The following is a 23,734-nucleotide window of genomic DNA, read 5'->3' on the forward strand; positions in this document are numbered from 1 at the left end:
ATATATGTATATACATGTTGACTAGTGTTGAGTTTTATATAATGAATTAAAACTTTTTCAATTCAACATTCTTTTTGTAATCAGTGTCAAATTGTATTTGATCATAAACCCAATAGCCTATTATTCAATTGGCAATTAATGGCATTTTAAATTTCAATCAAATTCAAATTATTTAAATCAATGACATTTTAGATTCTCACAATATAGTTTACTAATTTACTGTGATAGCAATATTCTTAACATTAGCTTACCAAGTTACCAAAAGCAATTTACTATTAATTACCTATTTAATTTACATCAATTTTGTTGTTCATGTTCGTATTATCATTCATAATCAAATCAAATTATTCATTACTTTCGTCAACAGGAAAATTGTTGTTTCGTGTCATATCTTTTCATTAGTTTTCTTGATTCAGTTTTTGACCAATCATTTCATCACGTTGACCAAAACCCCAAACAGATGCACTTGCTTCAGTAACAACTTGAATATGACAGCGACATTGATGACGTTAGGAGAACACCCTTTCGTATGAATCATCCTTGTTATAACCGAGCCATGGAAAGTCATCATGTCGCTATTAGATAAGCTTCTTAGAATGGGTGGTTCTGTCAGCTCCAACACATTCATGTTTACTGGTTTGTAGTAACATTTTGCACTAACGTTTAACTTGGGAATCATGAACTTCCTGACAGTAGCTGTAGAAGCAGGCGTGTCTGATTGTTCATTCTCCTCACTATCTGATTGCTCCAATGCCCCACCATCAAAGTTGTCTGAATCAAAGATTACGGCTGATGTTGTATTACCATGCAAAGCATCTATTTTATTGATGGCTATTCTTTTGGTATTTTCGTCTCCAAGCATACCAATTAATTTATTTTAAGGATTCGCGAAGAAAGCATTTCGTTGCAGAGTTTTCAGAGCAATCTTCTGTACTTTTGAGTTTGGAAAGGTCATTATGCTTCTAATCATGTTGTAGAAATTTTTGGCATTGTCAGATATCGAATGTTTGTGTTTAATTACAAACCAAGAGGGGAAATAAACCTTTATGCAAAATTCTACAATAATGACAAGGTTTTGAGATGGCGTTGATACAGAAACATAAAACCTTAAGATCCTACACGCCAAAGTTAGCCATCTTGAGTGACACAGCCCACCGACTTCTAATAATGCAAGAAGTTGCCGCCCAACATATTCTGTATGAATAATACTGAGCAGAACTGAGATCATCCACAATAGCATTTGGTAATTCTGGAAAATTAACACTAGAGATTGTTATGGGATGGGCCTATTTTCCAGTCTGAAACATAACCAGATAAGTATTTCCCAATATTTCCAGAAAAGGAATCAGGCCCCTTGGTTGTGCCATCAATTTCCATAAAAACATGAGGCAAAGGAAGCTCCTTGCAATGGAGCAAACAAATGGCCTACCTATTAATTGTTCCAAGCAGTCAATTGCCCTTCGATGGGCTCCCGACTCCCGTCATGGATGCTGTGCCATCGCTACCTATCACGCAAAGATGATCCAAGAGAACAGTTCCTTTCAATTCATCATGAAGCACTTTTGCAATACTGATGCCCTTTCTATCTTCAAGAATTACATGAGACAAGTAGAACTCACCAGGTTCCCCTACTATTTCATAATGCTCTTCAAGCACAGAATTGCAATAATATTTGCTGTTAATTTGGGTAACACTTTGAGTTGAATCGTTCCTTCCATCTACATATATTTCATCGACTTTTGAATACAACTCATCATCGTTCTTACTCATTTATTCTCTGTATTGACACTGTCTGCTTTGTAAAGCGCTGTAGAGCAACGCATTCTGCGATGGATACAGCGCTATATAAAAACTAACATTATTATTATTATTTAGCTCGTTTTCTTCGCAACTTGCAACGGTCTATAACAGGGCTACTCAACTGGCGGACTGCGGTCCGAATCCGGACCTTCTGGGTGTTGAAGGTGGAATTCGGGCTTCTGGAAGAATAACCTCATTGCCACATTTTAGGGCCTCTTTAAACAGATTTCCATTAGGGAAAAGCAATTTTTTGTGATTACCCAAGGGTCTTCGGGCTTCGCCCCCAGACCACCCAACACTTTGCCGTCTTCTCTGATGTGCGATCCACACAGCTACACTACAAAGAAACACAATACATTTTTTCCTTTTTTATTTGTTTGTGTCAGACAAAAATCCAAGTCGTGTTACACACTACCTGAAAAGTGTTTCGGTGCTCGCAGGCTACTGGTTGTTTAATTTTCGTGGTTGCATATGAAATATTCACCGGACTGCAAAAATATTCAACTTGTCAAAATGGACCTTTGCTAACATTAGTTGAGTAGCCCTGGTCTATAACAAACGTGGTTTCTTCATTTGTTATAATACAATGGTCTTTCAGAGTGACGGTTGCTATTACAGAGGCAGCTAAAATAAAAGTTATACTTTTTCATTAAAGTTTAATACAAAAAATCATTTTTTGCAAATAACTTAATTTATAAGCATTTTAAAGAAAACATGTCTCTTAGAGCAGATATAAACATATGTATTCTGCATCTATAGACACCAAAACCAACCTTCTAGCATGTTTGTATCAAAAGTTATGGCGTATTTGAAAATTTTTGCTCGCTCGTGGCCACCAGGTGGTGGTAGCACTGCCAATATTGACAGCTACCCCTAAAAAATGCTTTTAAAAGCCGTTTTGGGTCATTTGGCCTGTATGCAGACCCCATGTTTTTTGATTTGGAAAAAAAAAATTTTTTCACTCCACCCTAGTAGTTTAATGGGTCAAACCGAAAAGCAGTCAATTAAATGTCGAATAATTCTACTAGCGAAATGATAATCTGACTTCTTGAAGAACTTTAACGAACGGCTTCTCAAATAACTTTAATTTCTGCATCAACTACCCATCCACAACTCATAGCACAACTCTCATAATCAACTCATAATAAACACCATAATAATCATCATCATAATCTCAGAATAAACATTACACAAACTACACCACTATTTATAGTTGGCTGTTCAGTCCAATAACTTCGAGAAGATTACATCATAAAGAACCATCGTTCGGTCACGTAGCATTTAAATGTCAACAAGCAGAAGCTTATAGAAGGTCACGTTCGCAAGAAGATTCTTACATAATAACGATTTCGTAATCAGAGGTCCATTCGTAAACATCCTTGTGACATCATGACAAACGATATTGGCAATTGTGAAAACAACAGAACGTTCCAGATACAGAATAATCTAGAATTACGTTGCAGAACAACGACTTCACAATTAGAGGTTACTACTGGTCATTGACCGATAATAACATACCGCTCAAGAATTCCATAATGAAAACAACACGCTTGTTGAAGATACAAAGCAAGCCATCGCGAGGCATTTGCACCTTGATTGTGACATACGCCCCCCCTTAGAATATTGTTGCAAACAATATAACAACACAATCAATACAAAACACACCATAAAACAATTAATTACTCAATAATCAGTTCTCATAAGTCTATCGTTGCATGATCTACCAACGATAGCTTTTCTTAAAACAATAGTCACGTTTTCTGCGAAAGTCTCCAACGTCCTCAATGTCTTCAGTGCATCGGCGAGCAAGATGACCCATTTTCCTACATCGGAAACACCTCCTCTCCGGACAGTCCTTGGCGAGATGACCTTCTTTATGACAATTGTAGCAAGCCTTTTCATCAAAAGGGCAGCTCCTGGCTATGTGTCCAATCTCCCCACATCGGTAGCAATGGTTGTCACGGCAACGTCTGTTTTCCGAATGTCCGCCGTCAGCAACGCACTCCCTGGCGAAATGTCCGCGTCTACCGCATCTATAGCAAACTCCAAATGGTCGTCGCCTGCCTCTTCTCCTCGGTTCTTCGCGCTCGTAATATCCGTCATCGTGAGATCGTTGCTGATTATCTGCAGAACAATCTCGAGCAAAGTGACCATTCTTGCCACAAGAATAACAAGTAATTTCAGAATCTCTCTCAAAAACATTTCCGATTATCAGATCAACTAAAGAGTTTTGTAAACATAACGCTTTCACAGTCCCACTACAATACGGAGTTTCGATAGATATCATCGCTAACGGTCCTTGGATTGAAGTGGTATCTATTTTTGTCACATGGCCAGTTTTTCCCGTTAATTGACTGTCTTTAACCAAATCTCTCCTCACTATTATACCAGTAGAACCAGAATCACGTAAAACTTTTACCTTTTTGTCTCCAACTTTTCCATCCACTACTGGCAGGTGATCTTCAGGTATTATTTTTCCGCAAACATCTTCATCCGGATTCTCCTCGTCAAGCGTTGGTTTAGGAATCATTAACGCACAACCGCATCGATAAACGTCCGTGTCTTCATCTTTTCTAGACTGATTGGATCGGGACAACGACTTGTCCTTGCATTCCTTCGCTTCGTGTCCTTGCCTATTGCAACGATTGCACCACTTCCTCGATTCCTGATGATTTCTGTTAGTCTTCTTCCGGCAGTTAACAGACTTATGACCTAAGCCATTACAATTAAAACAACGTACTTCTCTTGGAACCGCACCTCCTTTAAAATTATTTGTTTGCTCTTCGTCATTATCGCATGACAACGTTTCTTCACTCGACAACTTTTCATCATGAGCAACTAAGTACTGTTCTGCCACACTGGCTATTTCTTCTAGATTCTTTGGACTTCTCTCCATTAAATAAACAGACAGATCTTTTGAACATGAATCTGTGAATTGTTCCTTAACTATAAGGTTTGCCAATCCGTCCAATGATTGTTCGGCCCCCGAAAGTTCAAACCATTTTAACAAAAGGTTTCTCAAACGTTCAATAAATTGACCTGGACTTTCGTGTCGTTCAGGCTTTGCCTCACGGAATCTTTGACGGTATCCATGCTCGGTAAAATTGTATCGCTTTAACAGAGCTAACTTCAATCTGTCGTAGTTCATGGCTTCTTCTTGCGAAAGTCTTGAATATACATCAAGAGCTTGTCCCGATAATAACATGCTTAGCTGGGTAGCCCACGTCGACTTCTCCAATTTGGCTATTGTAGCATATCTTTCAAATCTTAACAGATAACTATCCAACTCATCTTTTTCTTCAACAAATGATGGCAAATCTGGACGTCTAACTTGCGCCACAATAACATCTCGAGCATTATCATTACTAGAATTAGATCGCTCACCAATGTCCAGCTTTTGTCTTTCTAATTCAAGTTTTAACTTTTCCAATTCATATTGCGCTCTTCTTTCTTCAGCTTCTACTTCGCGCTGCGCTTGTTTCTCTTCAGCTTCTCGTTGAGCTTGTTTTTCTTCAGCTTCAGCTTCTCGTTGAGCTTGTTTTTCTTCAGCTTCGCGCTGAGCTTGTTTTTCTTCAGCTTCAGCTTCTCGTTGAGCTTGTGTTTCTTCAGCTTCGCGCTGCGCCCGCTTCTCCTCTGCTTCAGCTTCAAATTGTGCTCGCTTTTCTTCAGCTTCAAGTTCTGCTTTCCTTATTTCACGAGCAGCTCTTCTATCTTCTCTTTCGTCAGCTTCTCGCTGAGCTTTTTGGTCCATTATCTTGTGATACTCTTCCATCACAAACTGAGACTTCTCATTACCAGTCAGCCCCATTCGTTCAGCCATGCTCCCTAAGTCTTCAATCATCTCATGTTTGACAGTATCCGCCATCTTGACATTAATTTATTATTCTTTCAATAAATCTTCGGTATTCTTCGCTTTTTCGGTTAAATTTTTTCGGTATATCCCGGACGAGCCCCCAGAATGCCACGAATCCTTTCTATCTCTTACCAGGAAAAAGACTTGGAAAGGTTCAATGACGTAGTTTAATGGGTCAAACCGAAAAGCAGTCAATTAAATGTCGAATAATTCTACTAGCGAAATGATAATCTGACTTCTTGAAGAACTTTAACGAACGGCTTCTCAAATAACTTTAATTTCTGCATCAACTACCCATCCACAACTCATAGCACAACTCTCATAATCAACTCATAATAAACACCATAATAATCATCATCATAATCTCAGAATAAACATTACACAAACTACACCACTATTTATAGTTGGCTGTTCAGTCCAATAACTTCGAGAAGATTACATCATAAAGAACCATCGTTCGGTCACGTAGCATTTAAATGTCAACAAGCAGAAGCTTATAGAAGGTCACGTTCGCAAGAAGATTCTTACATAATAACGATTTCGTAATCAGAGGTCCATTCGTAAACATCCTTGTGACATCATGACAAACGATATTGGCAATTGTGAAAACAACAGAACGTTCCAGATACAGAATAATCTAGAATTACGTTGCAGAACAACGACTTCACAATTAGAGGTTACTACTGGTCATTGACCGAGAATAACATACCGCTCAAGAATTCCATAATGAAAACAACACGCTTGTTGAAGATACAAAGCAAGCCATCGCGAGGCATTTGCACCTTGATTGTGACAGTCTCAGAAAAACAACAACAAAAGTCTTATTAAATAATAGGAGATGTTCTACTGGTGCAAATTGAGCTAAACCATCACAAGATGTATACAGTGATAATTTGCTTTTATTCCGACGTTTCGTCAATCATTATTAAAATTAAAATCTTTCCTTTTTTTCTAACTTAATTCAAACTTTGCGCGCGATAATTTTGTCTAGAGTTGAATTTTTCATTTTGCGTGTTTAGTTGGTTTCAACAACATGGTCCTGTGTTTTGCCATGCTAGACAGGTAGTCACTACCTGATCTAGCCCCTGAAGAAGTCAGTCGTGTCTGATTGACGAAACGTCGGAATAAAAGCAAATTGTCACTGTATACATCTTGTGATAGTTTAGCTCAATTTGCACCAGTAGAACATCTCCTATTATTTAATTTAATGCCTGGTGAACAGCCTCATTCAATTTTCAGCAAAAGTCTTATTAATACAGTAATGTATTAGGCTACTACTAGATTCTTGTTTTTGTGATTAGGCGAAAATTTGGGGTTCAACGAAAGCTTGCAGATTAGCGTAAGGATTCGGCAGGTTAGTAAAGGTTAAGAACCACTGCACTATCGCTTTCCGAACACAATTCCCAAGTCAAAGCATAAACGGCGAAAATTGAAAAAAAAACGTTCTAGCAACCTATCTCAGTACCTTCTGCTTGGTATGCTTAGTTGTGCGTCATCGTTTTTGTTTAGTTTTTTTTTTATAAAAAACGTATACGAGTTATAATTTTAAAAAACGTTTTTTTTTATAAAGTGATAAAGGCAAAACGTCAAGTTTCCAAATCAAAAGCTGAGCAATAGTTGGTGAACACAACAAGATTAATGTTCTAGTATGAACCCTCATACCACAAGACCTGGTATAGAAAAGCAACATTGCGTGAGTAGTTTCTACTTACGAAAAAACGCCTTTCAAAGCAAACTTTTGAGTGGTTTTAAAAACATACTTATAAAACATACAGGCCTTAAAACTCGTGTTTTTTTCCGGCAGCCATCGTGGCCTACCGAGAGCTCCTTCTCGGCGGCCAAATCTGCGTGCTTGGAGGCCAAAATACTGTACAATAACGATAGCACAAGTAAATAGCATTAAACTTGCAATTCAATGTTAAAATGATCACTTAGCGTTGTTGAAGTCTGGGCGACGTCCTGCAATAGAATCGTTGTACCACGCATTAAATGCTTTATCGGGATTGTAATCCGGTATTGCGGGACCATCTAACGACCCTAAATTGATTTAACTGCTCGCAGCTCAGTAAATTGTTTCAACTGCATACCGCCTTTCATAAAACCTGACCATTTATTCCGTTATGATGTCACCATTGAGGGTGTGAAGTCACTAACCCACAGCGTTCTCAACTATGAAGACATGTGTTTTACCCACGGATGTCAACTAACCTAGTTCTCCTTTTTAACAACGATTCAATGTGCGACAACATTGAATCGCTATAAAAACGACAATATTGCCAGCTGATGTAAATTAGCACTTCGGATTAACACTTCGTTAAAATAAACATCGGGAATTGCAAACAAGACTTACAGCGCTGGTGATCGCAGCTGGATATATTCAATACAACAGTAGTAGCAACTATGATGCGCTGGCCTAATTCTGCGTCACTCTTTGATACTACATATTTTCAACATTTAACCCACGATCATTCTAATGCGAAATTAAAGAATTGGCTAGAAGAAACCTGCGGCCAAACTTGGCCGACGGAGGAGGTAGCACCGGCGGTCATTCAAGCACTACTTAGCGGCCATGGCCGCGATGGCCGCCGGCTGCTTTAAGGCTTGACATATACATTATCAAACGTTGTTTTTATTAAAATAGCAAATGTAACTTCACTCTCGACAGACAGGCCACACGGTGAGTGGAGAGGAAGACTTCGCTCACAATAGACAGGCCACACCCTCAACATGAGGATTAATTCATGGCCTGTACAGTGCACAATCAAAACTAGTTGATGGTGATGAATGAAAAAAACTTTAATAACTTTGTTGAGAAAAGGATTCCTGAAATAACAAACAGATCGAGCATGTCGGTTGAATCGCCTTCGCCTTCGTATGTCTAAATTCTATGAAATCTGAGACAAGACTTCTAACACCAAATCCGTTTTTAATTCCATTCTATACACAACATGAATTGCTGTATATCTAGATTTCAAGTATTAAACTCTCTTCAGTACAGCTTGAATAGCGAATGAATAAACACTACAATGAACCAGTATATATAATAGGGTGGGTCGCGAAATGGACTTTTTCACCAAATCGAAAACCTCAAATGGTTATTTGAAAATAGGCCCAAAAAAACACTCCATGCCAAATCTGAGCTCATTTGGTCTAGGAATGGCTTGCGAAAATGCATTTGAAATTTCCCAAAAATCCTGATTTTTCGGGAAAAATGCCATTTACCATTTTTTCTCCAGAACTTGAAAAAAAATTTTCTGTCACACTATATTGATGAAATGCATGCCCTTATACAATTTAGATGTCATTGTACTCCTTTAACGGCCAATTCAACTAGGATTATGTCTTAAAACTACTTGTTTGAAAATGTGAAAAAAAACGCCAAATATGCATGATGACGAATACAATTGGAATAACGTGTATTGTATACTGCAGTGTATTATACTGTATACTAGTGTGTGTATAGGCTAAAAGTAATTGATTAAATGCTTTATTGCAGCACACATTTAAAGCATTTTCTCAATTGTTTGAAGTTTTGTACCATTCAAGCTGAATTACATAGAAACATATTATGCAAAAGCATCTATGAAAGCAGTTCGGCTGCAGTCAGTCAATTCATTCATCAATGGTTGCTCCATCATAACTGCCACTTTGGTGCACAAATGAAATGAAATCCTTCTTCGAATCAGATATTGGATGAATGGCTCTTGAACTAAGCTTCGACAGAATTTGGCCCTCCCTAGTGCCTCAAGGTTGGCCTTCACATTACCAACACGACCATGTTCACTAACGTACAACCGGCAAACTCTGGAGGCCAAAGTCAACCATCGAGCATGGTTTAAGAGGCAGATATTGATGCTCTCTAGTCGAGCTGGTACAGATCCATTTCGAATAGCTGCACAAACATCATACAGATACCGTTGATCATCCGATAAATCATAGACAATCTCTTGAGGTAGTTCTCGAATAGGTGGGGCATTCTCGATCGGTTGGAAATTGATATCAGGTAGGTATTCAGCAGACTTACAAAGCTGCCCAATAGGTCCTTTGAATGACCTATTGACCTATCACCGGTAGTTTCTCCATCAAGTTTGATAAAAGGATGCCGGAATGGCAACTCATTCATGTGCAGCATACATATCAGCCAGACAAGCCGATGGTCCAAATGCTTTTCTTATAATGCGATAACCCCGCCATGCATTCCAACGTTAACATTTGTTGAGTCACATCCAATGAACTTCAAACTGGTCAGCCATTTTTTTTTCTTTTAGGGCAGCCGATAAGAATTGCTGAATGTCCTTACTCTGTCCGCTTTGAGGAGTGAAGTAAGTTAGGTACCTGCCACCAGGCTGTTTCACTACAGAATAATGTTCTTCTTTGGCCACGTGCTTGCCGCTGGGTCATTCCATTATATTTCAGGTCATGAAAAAACCAATACTCTTGGAAATGTTTCATACTTTGGCAGTAAGTTCACAATCATTAACTGAGCACACCAAAAAAAAAATTTTTGAAATTGACCAAGTGGTTTAGAAGTTGTGGGGGTTTGAAATTCACCACCTGACAGGGGCATCGTGCCCCCCAAAAATTCAAGTTTTGCTAATATCTCGTAATTTATAGCTAAAAAAACAACCAAAATATGTAGAATACCATTTTTGGGGGCAAGGAATCTGAATTTCCTGTCAAAATTGGTGAAAATATATCATTTATAGATGAAAACAACGTTTCAAAAATTTGGGGGGGGATAACTTTGGGGGGTGCTTTGGCCATGTAGCCATGACCAAACTCAAATTTTTTTTTTCTGAAATTAGTTACCTGTTCATATTATGTCTTTATGATGAGTTATTTTAGTTGTTCCATCTGTTTTTTGAGAGGGACTGCAGTTTAAAACTGATACTCAGTTTGGCAAAATTCCAATTTCTTTGACATGAAGTTTTGGCATTTTTGAAACAGCAAATTGCAATGTCTGTCATCTGACAGTGATTTGTTTCAATCCATATGATCAAAAAAGTTAAAAGTATAATTAAATCCCATAGGTACAGCTTAGAACTTATTGAGTGAGGATTAAGCAGTAAAAAATACACCAAATTGCACATCAGTCTAGTTAAAAAGTTTTTCAAGTTTGTTCAGTTCTTGCGAGCTAAAAGTGTAACTTCTACCATTGGATGTAACCATTGGATGTAGAAGGTGGAGTTAGTTTCAAAAGTGCAGAAGTGGGTGGCATCCAGCATATCCTCTTTTCCAAACCAAACTGTATAACAACTCCTTTCCTGCTGAATAATAAAAACATCATAGCCAGGCAGTTTTCTACTTCAATGAAAAGTTAGTTCAGAAATGATAAGGGTGCAGGTGCTGGTTTGATAAGAAACGGTAGTAAAATCTTTATCAGACTAGCTGTGTGATATCAGCTGAATAATAAAACATTGGTAGTTTGACACATAAAACAATTCTTAAAAAAATGGACCATAATATGGCTGAACCCTGCAAATATTGTGACAAAGCATCAGTTATGTTTCAATTATTTTCATTTTTTCGATATATATGGGATTATGGGTTGATATTTTCTAAGTTGAATATTTTGGTTTATGCAAAACTTACATCAATCAAATTTCGTGAAAATATTATACTGTACTTCAATTGCTTTGTTTGAAAAAAAAAATTTTTTTGGGATCTTTTTCTGAACGCTCCGAAATATTCCCCCAAACTTAGCGTATCAAAAATAAATTAAGAAAAACTTTAAATCTAAATTACCATTTGAAATGTTCATCTTAGCATATTTTTAATTGCAATTTAAATGAATTCCTTAGATCTTAAATTGGTAAAATGCATGTTTTCCAGGGTTGTCGGTATTTTACCCGACCCAAAAAAACCCGGGTGGTTTTTTTTAAAAAACCCACTTAAAAAAAAACATAAAAAAACCCAGAGCATCATATTTGTCCAATTTTTATCAGAAAATTGAAAAAATGAACCAAAGTACTCAGGGTTGGCTGATTTAAATCAAATGATTTAAATCATTGATTTAAATCATGATTTAAATCAAACAATAAAAATCAAAAAAATCAATTAAAAAAATCAAATGATTTTTTATTTGCTAAAATAAAAATAAATACATCAACAAACGTTTTACTGCTTCTTTGTCATACAAAAGTTATATTTAAATACATAAGGCTATAGGCTATGCATGTTTTGAAAGGCAACTTAGTTTACTTGGCAGTTCACACTTGGGACTTGTATACCAGCTCCAACATAGTATATTAGGCTAGAGCTTTTTAGGTAAAAAAAAGTACAATCAACGATTCAGAAAAATGATCTGTGACTTAGTAAGGATGGTACTATCATAATATATCTGTGATGTTAAGGACAATAACGTTAGTAGGTGGGAATAATTGCACATGGCCAGGGTGACTGCTCTTGTCATTTATGAGAAAGGATGAGCCTTGGTCTGAAGTTGCAGCAATGTAATAGCTCAAAGTATAGCTGTGATTTAAGATACTGATAATTAAGTATAATACGGAGTTTCAGTTGTGCATTTCAACTCAGACAAAAAATTGTTTCAGCATTTTAATACAAAAGAGGGTAAGCTGCACTATTCTGCATTGAGGCTCAGGGTTTTCAAATGTGAGAGTTTGAGCTAAAATTTTTATTAGACCTTTTTTAAAATGCCTGTCCAGGTTAAAAACCGTTTTAAAAGATTGGTACTTTTTAGATCATAGAAGTATTTTGCAAAATGTGTTTCTTTCTTTTTTCAAAAACATGTTACCATTCCACAGCTATTGATATTTTGTAGAGCCATAAACTTTAGCGCGAATTTTTCCTTTTTATTCAACACAGATGTTGTCATGCAATGTGACGTCACGATGGGAGTTTTGCGCTCAAACGTAAGGAAAGATCTTAGTGTAGTGAGATGACAGTCTGAGACTCACCTCAATCTCGATATGCACAATAGTGATTTAGTATAAAGCAACATATCACACCTACTTAAAAATATGTGCAATAGACAGGCTAGCCTACAATATGATAATAAAAATGATTAAACACTTGCAAAGCAAAGCCTTTCAATCAATCAAGGGGTTAAAAATGATTCTGCTATCTTACTAAAATGATCTCTTCCCCCAAGTAGACTCGACGCTTTTTTATCTAAAAAAAATCAAAAAAATCTGATTTAAATCAAAAAAATCCGATTTAAATCAAAAAAATCCGATTTTTTTGATTTTTTTAAAAAAATCATAATTTTTTCCAACCCTGAAAGTACTACAAGGTACTTAAAACAAACTTCAAATTAGGACTTGAGGATGTGATTGTGAAGGAAATTTCCAAAGATAAATTGAAAACACAGTGGATATTTCTGTACACAAAAATCAAGTAATGCCACTTTGTACTACACTAAAACTCATTTATGCAAGAAGGCCTCATCAGCCCTAGTGCATTATTGTGTTGAGTTTTGCCAGCTTGTACTGTGAGTGAGAGGCACTTCATTGGTAAAAAGTAGTATTTGAGGTGAAATAAGCATGAATCTACCTTTTTTGCATCTTTTTTCTGTGCAATCCTGATGTTTTCAGTGCGAAAATCGTTCAAGGTAAAAAGTTATTGTCAAAAAATGAAGGCGCAAAATGAAAAAATGACTGCTCAGCTTCTAAAATCCTACTAGTGGCCGAAAATTCAAAGTGTAAAGTGTTAAAAAAGCATTTAAAATTTTCAAAATTTTAGAAAGAATTTTGACCACCAGTCCAGGCAAAGAACAATATGGAACAACAAAATTGGAGTGTGTTTATCAAAATATAAGTCCAACTTAACATCCCCCCCAAAAAAAATGTTTGTTTTTTCTTCGGCTACATGGGCAAATTTCTCCCCAAAAGATATACCTCAAAAAATATTTATAATCAAATTACTCCAAAACTACATGTTTTTCTTATATTCTGTTTGCAAATTTGGATTCCTCATCCCCCAAAATGGTATTCTACATATTTTCATCAACTTCCTAGCTTCAGTATAACAGATATTGGGGCATTTTTACTTATTGGAGCTGAAATACTGCCACCGTGCGGTTAAAATTGAAAATGGTGTAACTTTAAAACCCCTCGACCAATTTCAAAAAAAATTTTTTTGTTGAGCTTAGTGGGTTGCCATCTCTCACATATGTCAAAATCAACCAAATCGGAGAGGGTGGGTGGCATTTTCTCTAATTTTGACCTGAAATATAATGGAATGACCCCGCTGCTTCCTGGTCGTGGAACAAGTGTTTGATCTTTACGGCCATCAAAATACACATCCTGGATCAAAGCCGGGCACACTGCGATGGAATTGCAATCCACATTTTCATTTCTAAGATATTCCCTATCTCTTTGGATTTTACTCTTATCAATTATTTGTGAAGTATCATCTTCCGTAACGATGCCGATATCAACTAAGAGAGCGGTACATATCACTGCTGTTGCTCGAATGGACACACCATATCTTTCACTTTCGCGTACAGTATTTTCAAAAATCTTCTTTTGTGAAGCCAATCGAGAACTTGATACGTTTTCGACATTGACAGTTCTGGCACATCAGCAACAACATCCCTAAATGAAGACGTAACAGAGGAAACAATTGACAACGAGTCATCGGTATCATCAGTATTGGTACAGTCTCCCTGAATGTCACTGGCAAATGTGCAGCTGCGGATGTAGATCCTTTCTTTGCTTGTTTCCGTACTTGCTCTCTTAGTGCTGCAGTACCAGTTGGATCGACACTTTGAATTTGAGAACTTGAACAACCACTATCTCTTAACCGCTGATCCCACACAAAATGCAGATCAATCAATGGTATTTGATCCTCTTTTGGGCACTTGCATTTGATATGAGCTTTTATATCACATCCACAATTGTGTCCTTTTGAAGTAAAGTTAGTCCGTTTTTTCTTGGTGAGATGGTTTCTTTTGAGATTTTCATATTCTGGAGCCTAACCAATTTGGTTTTCATAATCTTGTCTGGAATTAGTGGAATATTGGTACAGATTTTGAGGTTAATTGATTTCACATCTGACATTATCTGTGAAAGGACAGCTTCTTCGTCCCCATCCCCCAGGCATCTTTCCCTAAGGAGATTCACTTTCTTCAAAATATCCTTAGATATTGGCAGTTGTGCCTAGGGTAGCTCTCTAGAAGGACCAACGATCGGGCATGCATTTTTTCTGGTTATTTTCAATTTTGACAGCATTGTAATCAGTCTACATTAACACTACCGGTACCTCTCTCTTACAGTATAATTTTGTGAATGATGCAATATTGCATAATTTAGCAATTTTTCCACATTTTAAAGTAGTTTTTAACATAATCATGAGGTGAATGGTGACCTTGAAAAGGGTATAGTGTGATCTAAAATGTATAAGGAGATGCATTTCACCAATATTTGATCACAGAATAATTGTTTTTAAGTTCTGGATAAAAAAATAATAAATGCCATTTTCGCCCAAAAGTCTATATTTTTGGAAATTTCAAATGCATCTTCGCAAGCTATTTCTGGTCCAAATCAGCTCAGATTTGGCATGGAGTATTTTTTCGGGCCTATTTTCACATATCCATTTGAGGTTTTCGAATTGGTGAAAAAGTCCATTTCGCGACCCACCCTAATATATAATGCGAAAACAACACGTAGGCAACAATGACGAAACAAATGCTTCATCATCATTGTCTACCTGGCAGGAGATTTGACAGTAGCGAAACGGTTTAAGCGAAAACTCCGGTTCAATACAACGGGATACAGTAGTAGGCTACTTGGTTGGAAAACAACTGATCCCATTTTCATTTGTCCATAATACGCATAACATATCAATTAACAAAGTATATCAAGTCATAAAAAAGCGCTTGTTTTCCCCAGTAACAAATCAGTCCTCTTACATTGATCCAACCGGTGCAGTCGTTAGATCGATGTAAAAAGGGGACTGATTTCCTGACTGGGTGGTAGCAAACAACACCGACTTACTTTGCAAGGTAAACAGCTTTTTGAAAACATTCTTTGCTTTTTTCATTGGCTGAAATCATTTCGTTTGAGTTTGCGATGCCAGAAAGATGATGGTAACAGATCCCAAGGTTGATCAAGCTCCTGATCTTCATCGCATTTGTCTCTTTCTGGGGAGCTCTTCCTTCTTCTTTAAGCATGGAAACAATTCTTAAACTTTTTTCCAACATGCTAGAAGATCTAATGCAAAGTTTAAATCAGGTCTTAAGATCTTGTAAAAGGGACTCATTAAATTGTTTATAAAAAAAATGTCTATACTGTACTCGGGTCTGCTACTATTCGGCGAGTCCGATTCGGCGAGTCCGATTCGGCTAATCCGATTCGGCGAGTTCCCTATTCGGCGAGAGCCTTTTTCGGCGAGTGCCCTATTCGGCGAGTTTTTGAAATTTTATTTTTGAAAGGGAATTATCGGGTACCGTAGCCTAATTATAATTGCCATTTGCTAATAACGGCAATTACAATTAACGGCAATAATAATTACAATTGCTAATAAACGTTGAAATCGTGCAGAAAGGAATAAAAATAAAATGTTTGAACTATTAAATTAAAATTCGTTATGTCAGTTCAGTTGAGTTGTTTTTATTTCTGACCATCATATGAAAAACAATACACGTCAACATAGCAAAGGTAGAAGCGACAAAACGCGAACGTTAAAACGTGCTTAAATTCGTCATGTCAGTTCAGTTGTTTTTATTTTTGATCATGATATCAAAAACAATTCACGTCAACACAGCAAAGGTGTAGAAAAAGGTAGAAGCGACAAAACGCGAACGTTAAAACGTGTTCGTGACCGAAGTAAGTTATTGAGTTGAAAGAAATTTGGCACGGTCGCAACACCTTCAGAAAAATTTAAGAAATGAAGGGAAAATGAAAAAGAAAATGTTACAAAAAAAAATCATGTTTAATCTCTATAAGTTAGTACTTTTGAATAGTTAAAATGATTAGTTTGGATCAACAAATGTGTGGCCTACAGCTTGGATTGAAAGGAAATTATCGGGAACCGTAGCCTAGTTATCCCGACCAGCAGAAATTGCCGTTTTTACATCGTTTTAACGTCGCTAAACGTTGAAATCGTGTAGAAAAGAGAACTTTGCTGACTAGGATACGTTGAAACTGGGAAACATTCACAGAAGCCTTTCGATTTGTTTCAAGAACCCATTTAGCCTAACAGTTCATTTGTGCATTGATTCAACGTCTGAATACATTATCTTCAAAATGCATAATCTTAAAAATGCAACGTATCGAAGGACTTCTGTGAATGTTTCTCAGTTTCAACGCAGGCCTTAAAACTCGTGTTTTTTTCCGGCAGCCATCGTGGCCTACCGAGAGCTCCTTCTCGGCGGCCAAATCTGCGTGCTTGGAGGCCAAAATACTGTACAATAACGATAGCACAAGTAAATAGCATTAAACTTGCAACAATGTTAAAATGATCACTTAGCGTTGTTGAAGTCTGGGCGACGTCCTGCAATAGAATCGTTGTACCACGCATTAAATGCTTTATCAGGATTGTAATCCGGTATTTGCGGGACCATCTAACGACCCTAAATTGTTTTAACTGCTTGCAGCTCAGTAAATTGTTTCAACTGCATACCGCCTTTCATAAAACCTGACCATTTATTCCGTTATGATGTCACCATTGAGGGTGGAAGTCACTAACCCACAGCGTTCTCAACTATGAAGACACGTGTTTTACCCACGGATGTCAACTAACCTAGTTCTCCGTTTTAACAACGATTCAATATCCGACAACATTGAATCGCTATAAAAACGACAATATTGCCAGCCGATGTAAATTAGCACTTCGGATTAACACTTCGTTAAAATAAACATCGGAAATTGCAAACAAGACTTACAGCGCTGGTGATCGCAGCTGGATATATTCAATACAACAGTGGCGACTATGATGCGCTGACCTAATTCTGCGTCACTTTTTGATACTACATATTTTCGACATTTAATCCACGATCATTCTATTGCGAAATTAAATAATTGGCTAGAAGAAACCGGCGGCCAAACGTGGCCGACGGAGGAGGTAGCACAGGCGGTCATTCAACCACTACTTAGCGGCTATTGCCGCGATGGCCGCCGGCTGCTTTAAGGCTTGCAACGTATCCTAGTCATCAAAGTTCTCTTTTCTACACGATTTCAACGTTTAGCGACGTTAAAACGATAGGCCACACATTTGGTTAGTCTTTTCATTCTGTTACTACAATGTAAAAATGAACTGTTAGGCTAACTGGGTTCTTGGAACAAATTTTTGCTGGTAGGGATAACTAGGCTACGGTACCCGATAATTTCCTTTCAATCCAAGCTGTAGGCCACACGTTTGTTGATTCAAACTAATCATTTTAACTATTCAAAAGTACTAACTTATAGATATAAACATGATTTTTTTTTTGTAACATTTTCTTTTTTTTATTTTCCCTTCACATCTTAAATTTTTCTGAAGGTGTTGCGACCGTGCCAAATTTCTTTCAACTCAATAACTTACTTCGGTCACAAACACGTTTTAACGTTCGCGTTTTGTCGCTTCTACCTTAAAAACAACTGAACGGACATGACGAATTCAAGCACGTTCAGCGACGTTAAAACGATGTGAAAACAGTTAGGCTGCGGTACCCGATAATTCCCTTTCAAAAATAAAATTTCAAAAACTCGCCGAATAGGGCACTCGCCGAAAAAGGCTCTCGCCGAATAGGGAACTCGCCGAATCGGACTAGCCGAATCGGATTAGCCGAATCGGACTCGCCGAAACGGGCCATTCCGACTGTACTCAGTGTATATCTATTGCCCGTATTGGAACAGGGCCTGATTTTGTGTAAATTGGCTAACACACTACGCAAATATGAAAACAAACAAGATTTAAAACTTAACTTCATCTAGTGAATACAAGACTAACTACTGAACTGTGTAGTATATCAAAATAAACTAGTGTGATAAATTTAGCTGGCTAGTTCATAAAAGTGCGATTCGGGAAATTAGGGCCATGTCTACAGTGTAGCTCAAGGTTGGGATCGGGCTGTATCATTTTATTATGTGTCATATTTTCACGCATTTCACACACAGGGCTTTATTGTGGCGCAAGTAGTATTGGAATCCTGGACGTCAACCGTGACGCACGTAACTTCAAGCAAACGACTTGGAGCAACAAGTTCTAAAATAAATGCAGCGCCTGGTACTGTGTTTACAGCCAGGTGTACACACACCACCATGGTGTGTGCACCCTGATGCTAGAAGTGCATGGATACTGAAACACCACGAGGTGAGTTAAAAAAGGAGCCAAAAGCTGTGATTTTAAAACGGAGCTTTCAGTCCACCCACAGTGTAGATAGAAGGCAATTATTCGTCTTGTATTAGTCTTAGATTAATAGTCTGGTACATGATTATTACTTTTCGGTTATTCTAGAAAGGGTACGAGAACTGGCTAGTGGTTTAAAAGTGGTACCAACAAGGAAAGGTTAGGAACCACTGATTTATTATATTAACCAGGGAACTCTTACTTAATGAAACACTTTTTAGCTTCCTGGCGGTTGTTCAACGAACGACCAAACTCAAGATAAGTTCTTCCGAGTGAAGTATGAGCCCGCTGGAGTTCGACATTGTTTTCAGATGACAACTCCAAGTGTTTTGTATGATGTTTGATCGCTTCATCAAACTTATTCATTGCAACATACACATCTCCAATCTGCAAAGAACAATGTTATATTAAATAGCAACAGTCTAAACATGGAATTATGATCAAAGGTTTATTACTTGGGATATGCATTCGAATATAAATTGACAAAATCAATTACAACTTTACATGACAGCATTAAACAATACAAAAATAGTATTTTTAATGTTCAATTGTTCATCTGTGCAGTTTTTTCATTCAAAGTATGTATTTGAGCAAAAGTACATGGCAAATGTTTAATTGAAAAAATATTAATTTTTTTTTTTTTTTACTTATTTATTTGCATCAGGCACTAAAGAAACAGGCCCATATTCATAAACACAACACAAGTCACAAAACACACACGGTTACATATACAAGCAAAACTTATGCGTACATAGTCACGTTATAGTGAGACGCATAGTCAGAAGAAGCATAACACTCTGAGGTAAAAACTGCAACTAACCACTTGTTAGATGAGACCTGACAGCGGTTGACAAAATTAAATATACGATTTCGGAATAGGGCATGAAACGTAGGAATATGATGGTACGTCTGAATACTACTAATGCTAACACGCCTCGGTAATTTATGCAATGTTCGAAATGCATTATTGTAAGCCACACGCAATTTATTCATACTTGAGGATAAGTATCTGGCCCACAGTTGACTGGAGTACATAGGTAAACAATACGTGCGAAATAGTACATTCATTACAGCGGAAGAGCAGTTAGAAAAGCGTGAACGTAGCATGTTCGCTGTACAATATATAGCTCTAACTTGGCGCTTAATGTCATCGTCATCAGACAAAAACTTGTTTACAACAATGCCTAGATACTTGACTTGACAGTGTCAACAAATTTGATATAAGAGGTTCCCAATTAGACTTTGGGCTGCAGGTTTAGTTTAGCTTTAATATAATAAGTGAATAAAAAAATAACAGTTAACCTCTCAAGTACATGTAGCTTGAGAGGTTAACTGTTATTTTTTTATTCACTTGTTGATTCATTCATATCAGTTTGTATCCTCTGGGGATCCTTCTCTTGTATCATGGGCCAATCCTATAGATGTTTGCTGGTACACCCCTTCATTTTCTTTGAATTTAATATAATACTTGGAGAATAAAACTCTACTTTGAAGTTTAATTTAATTTAGGTAGTTTGAAAGACTGTAGTTTAGAGACTTTAAACCATTCGCAAGGATTCAGTAATCAAACTTGACTGGTTTACATTTTTGTTAGCATTTGAAGTGTAGTTGTTAATCAACAATTGCACCCTCTAACAAAGAGCTGTCATTGAAGAACAACACTCAACCAAACATGAAAATAGCTAAAGTGACGAATTATGATTGGTCAATATTTCTATTGCGATACTGACAAAGCCAGGGAGTAATTGTGATAACCAACTTGAGAGCTGGGAGTCCATGTTTAACAATTGAAATAGATCTTATTTTTTGTACATCCAGTCACCCATAAGATGAAATCCATTCAGAAAAACAAAACCAGCTAAATTTGCCAAAGTTTCAGATTAGTGAATCAAGAGATGACACCTTTATAAAAAATTTAAAGACAAAATTACATTTCTGTTGGCAATCGCTTGTCCTGTGGCATCCCCAAGAGATTGACAGATATTTAATTCGCTTTTGTGCATGAGTAGTGCTTGGGCAAAGTCACCTGCAACATGGTTAAAATAATTTAAAAAATCCTAAGAAAACACTGCACTGAGAAGGCCGGAACGGTGTGCACTGTCTGCAGTTACATATAAATCATACATTCTAAAAATAAACTGTAGCAAATGCAAAAAATAATAGAAATAATACATGATACATGTTTTTATACAGTGCTGTCATGACTGATCATAGACATGCATTGTAAATGCATTGGTCTTGCCATTTTATGAGGATGACTACTGGAGCGTTAGTCTTAAAACTATTTGCTGTATCAAAAATTTCTTTGTTTCAACTACAAAATCTAAACAATCTTATTAAAGAACTAAAAACAGCACTATTTTTAACTAAAATTTTCATTTTGCCACAGACATGCTTTATGAACGTAACATGTGTTCAGATGTTCATAAACTGCAGTCAGCTAAACATAATAACGTCTAGTTACCACATCAATTTCTGTGACTAGGTACAGTTTCAAGCCTCAATAAATATAAACACTGTGATCAAAAAAATGGATAACAGAGGTTCAGCGTTTGAAAACAAATCTGCTTACGACACATATCACAGTAACTATGATAAACTATTCTTTAAATAATTGCATGGAATTACATACAACCTTCTTTTAAAAACTCATTTCCCAAAACATTGCAGCATTCAGATTCCTCTTTGAGGTCAGTCTTTTCTTGAGCTTTTGCACGCAATTTTAAAAAACCTAAAGTTGACATTTTTGAATTAGCATAATATTTTAGACAATTAGACATCATTAATGGGATCAAAACAACTCCAGACTTGCAAACCTTTTTGAGCATAGCACAGCATGGTTGTAAAAGACTGAGAAAATAATAGTAACTTGTAATCCTTATATATACTACAAGACTAAACAATGTAAACATGCATGTTTAGAAAATTCCTGAATATATTATAAAGAGACTTTAAGATAGCCTATTCAGTGTATTCACCCATCACAAAGAAGGACAACTTTAAACAAAAACTTTTAACTACAGTAGAACTTGGATAACTCGTCTTCGGAAAACTCGTCAGTTTGCCCAAGTCGTCAATGATTGCCAGGTCCCGGCAGAAAGCCTATCTTTTGTACACAATCAAGTTCGGTTAAGTGGTCATCGCATAATTCGTCAATTCGATTAAGTCGTCACTGTTTTTCTTCCCCTGGGACGTAAAATTCGTCTAAGTTGTCATCCACCCAAATGCTGGCGTGGCATTTACAGACTCTTTCGAGAAGAAATTACTGCGCTAAGACGTGTGCACGCACACACTCTATCGGGCCAGACGCACATGCGTGGAGTATGTAGGTCTGGTCGATTGCGGGTGTGCGAGCACCGCGCACGTGCTCTGTTGCCGATAAGAGAAGCGCTGTTCACCACGTGCGTGATTCATTTGCGACAATACCGTTTCATGTAAACAAAAGTTGCAGCAACGTAGGATGACGAAGAGAAAGGTAAAGTGCTTAGACTTACAAGCTAAGTATGAAATTGTAACGAAATTCAAAGAAGGCGAAATTAGGAACAAGACTAAATTTTCTGAAGAACAAGACCTACCAAGGACGACGTTGAACACCCTCCTAAAAAATTCAGAAAAAATTATTGCGGATTATGAATCTGGTAAGAATAGCACCTCAAAAAGGAGAATACCACTATCGCATTTAATTAGGTCGCGGAGCACCATGAAATTAATGCGACACGAAAAAATGGCAAAATTTGGCTGTTTGCATTGGTCGTCAGTTTGCGTAAGTCGTCACTTTTTCTGTTCCCCCTAGAGTGACGAGTTATCCAAGTTCTACTGTACCTTTACAATTTGACTGTAATTGCACATTATTTTACAATCAATCCATCAAGTTTATTTCGACCTAGTTCCAGATTCATTTGCATTGACATTTAACAATTAGCAAAAAATATAACATGTTATTTTGATTCATATGGAAGCTACAACATGGAAGCATAAACAAAAACATGCGGTTATCAAAGTCAAGGTACCCTTACTTCAAAAGAAAGACTCTTTATTTTTACAGCCTAATTATTTAGCAAAAAACTTCAAATTTAACAAGTATATAACTAAAGCTTTCAACTTTTTAGTATAACAACTTACGCTTAATTTCTTTGGACGGCTGGGTTTCCATATTTATGCAAAAACTAGTTTTTAAGCAACAATGAGCTGTAGACAGCTTTAGGCATCATTGAGTAAAAACATTCCTGTTAAAATTTAAGACAAATTTCGTTAAGGCGCAGTAAAGAAACCACACCCACAGGATATCAGTTTATTTTCCCAGGTTGATTGATCTTTAATATGTTTATTTTGGTATAGCATGGTTACCACATGTCAATTTTCCAGCTCTTTTTGCATGAATTTACAAAGCTTCTTGACGCTTGTTTTGCTCATTTTTCTTCAACAACCATTTGAATAGATGAATTCAGTTAAATGTATTTTGGACAACAACATAATAGATTGTATATATCATACTGTACAGACGGATAAGTTGAAAAAATTCCCAAACAAGATTAAAAAAACAATGTAAAAATGTAGATTTTTTTTATTTAGGGGAGACTGGGGATAAGTGGGACAAAATTTTAAGGGTTCAGAAAAACGCAAATTACGATTTTTTGCTTCACGAGATTTTATTATTAGCACTTGTATTTTGTGGAGTTTGATGCCTTTCATCAATCTTGGATTGATGAAATCATAGGTTTAAAGAAAAATGAATGGTTTGAATTTGAAAGCAGTGAATCAAATGGGTATATATGGGACATGTGCAGGATA

General features: G+C 36.9%; 1 protein-coding gene across 1 annotated transcript in view; it reads right to left on the reverse strand.

The window, feature by feature from the left end:
* The window catches only part of LOC145777455 (tonsoku-like protein), a 51,813-nt gene extending 28,648 nt beyond the window's left edge, over window positions 1–23,165 (reverse strand). The window contains exons 1-5 of the mRNA XM_082588829.1: window positions 23,066–23,165; window positions 21,579–21,674; window positions 20,875–20,969; window positions 19,146–19,330; window positions 15,610–15,825 (exon numbers count right to left, since the gene is read on the reverse strand). Coding sequence (XP_082444955.1) covers window positions 15,610–15,825; window positions 19,146–19,330; window positions 20,875–20,969; window positions 21,579–21,674; window positions 23,066–23,096 — 623 coding nt within the window. The 5' untranslated portion in view covers window positions 23,097–23,165. The remainder of the gene's footprint in view (window positions 1–15,609; window positions 15,826–19,145; window positions 19,331–20,874; window positions 20,970–21,578; window positions 21,675–23,065) is intronic.
* Between the last annotated feature and the right edge of the window lie 569 nt (window positions 23,166–23,734).

The sequence above is a fragment of the Aplidium turbinatum genome, chromosome 9, assembly GCF_918807975.1.
Source record: "Aplidium turbinatum chromosome 9, kaAplTurb1.1, whole genome shotgun sequence".
Lineage (NCBI taxonomy): Eukaryota > Metazoa > Chordata > Ascidiacea > Aplousobranchia > Polyclinidae > Aplidium > Aplidium turbinatum.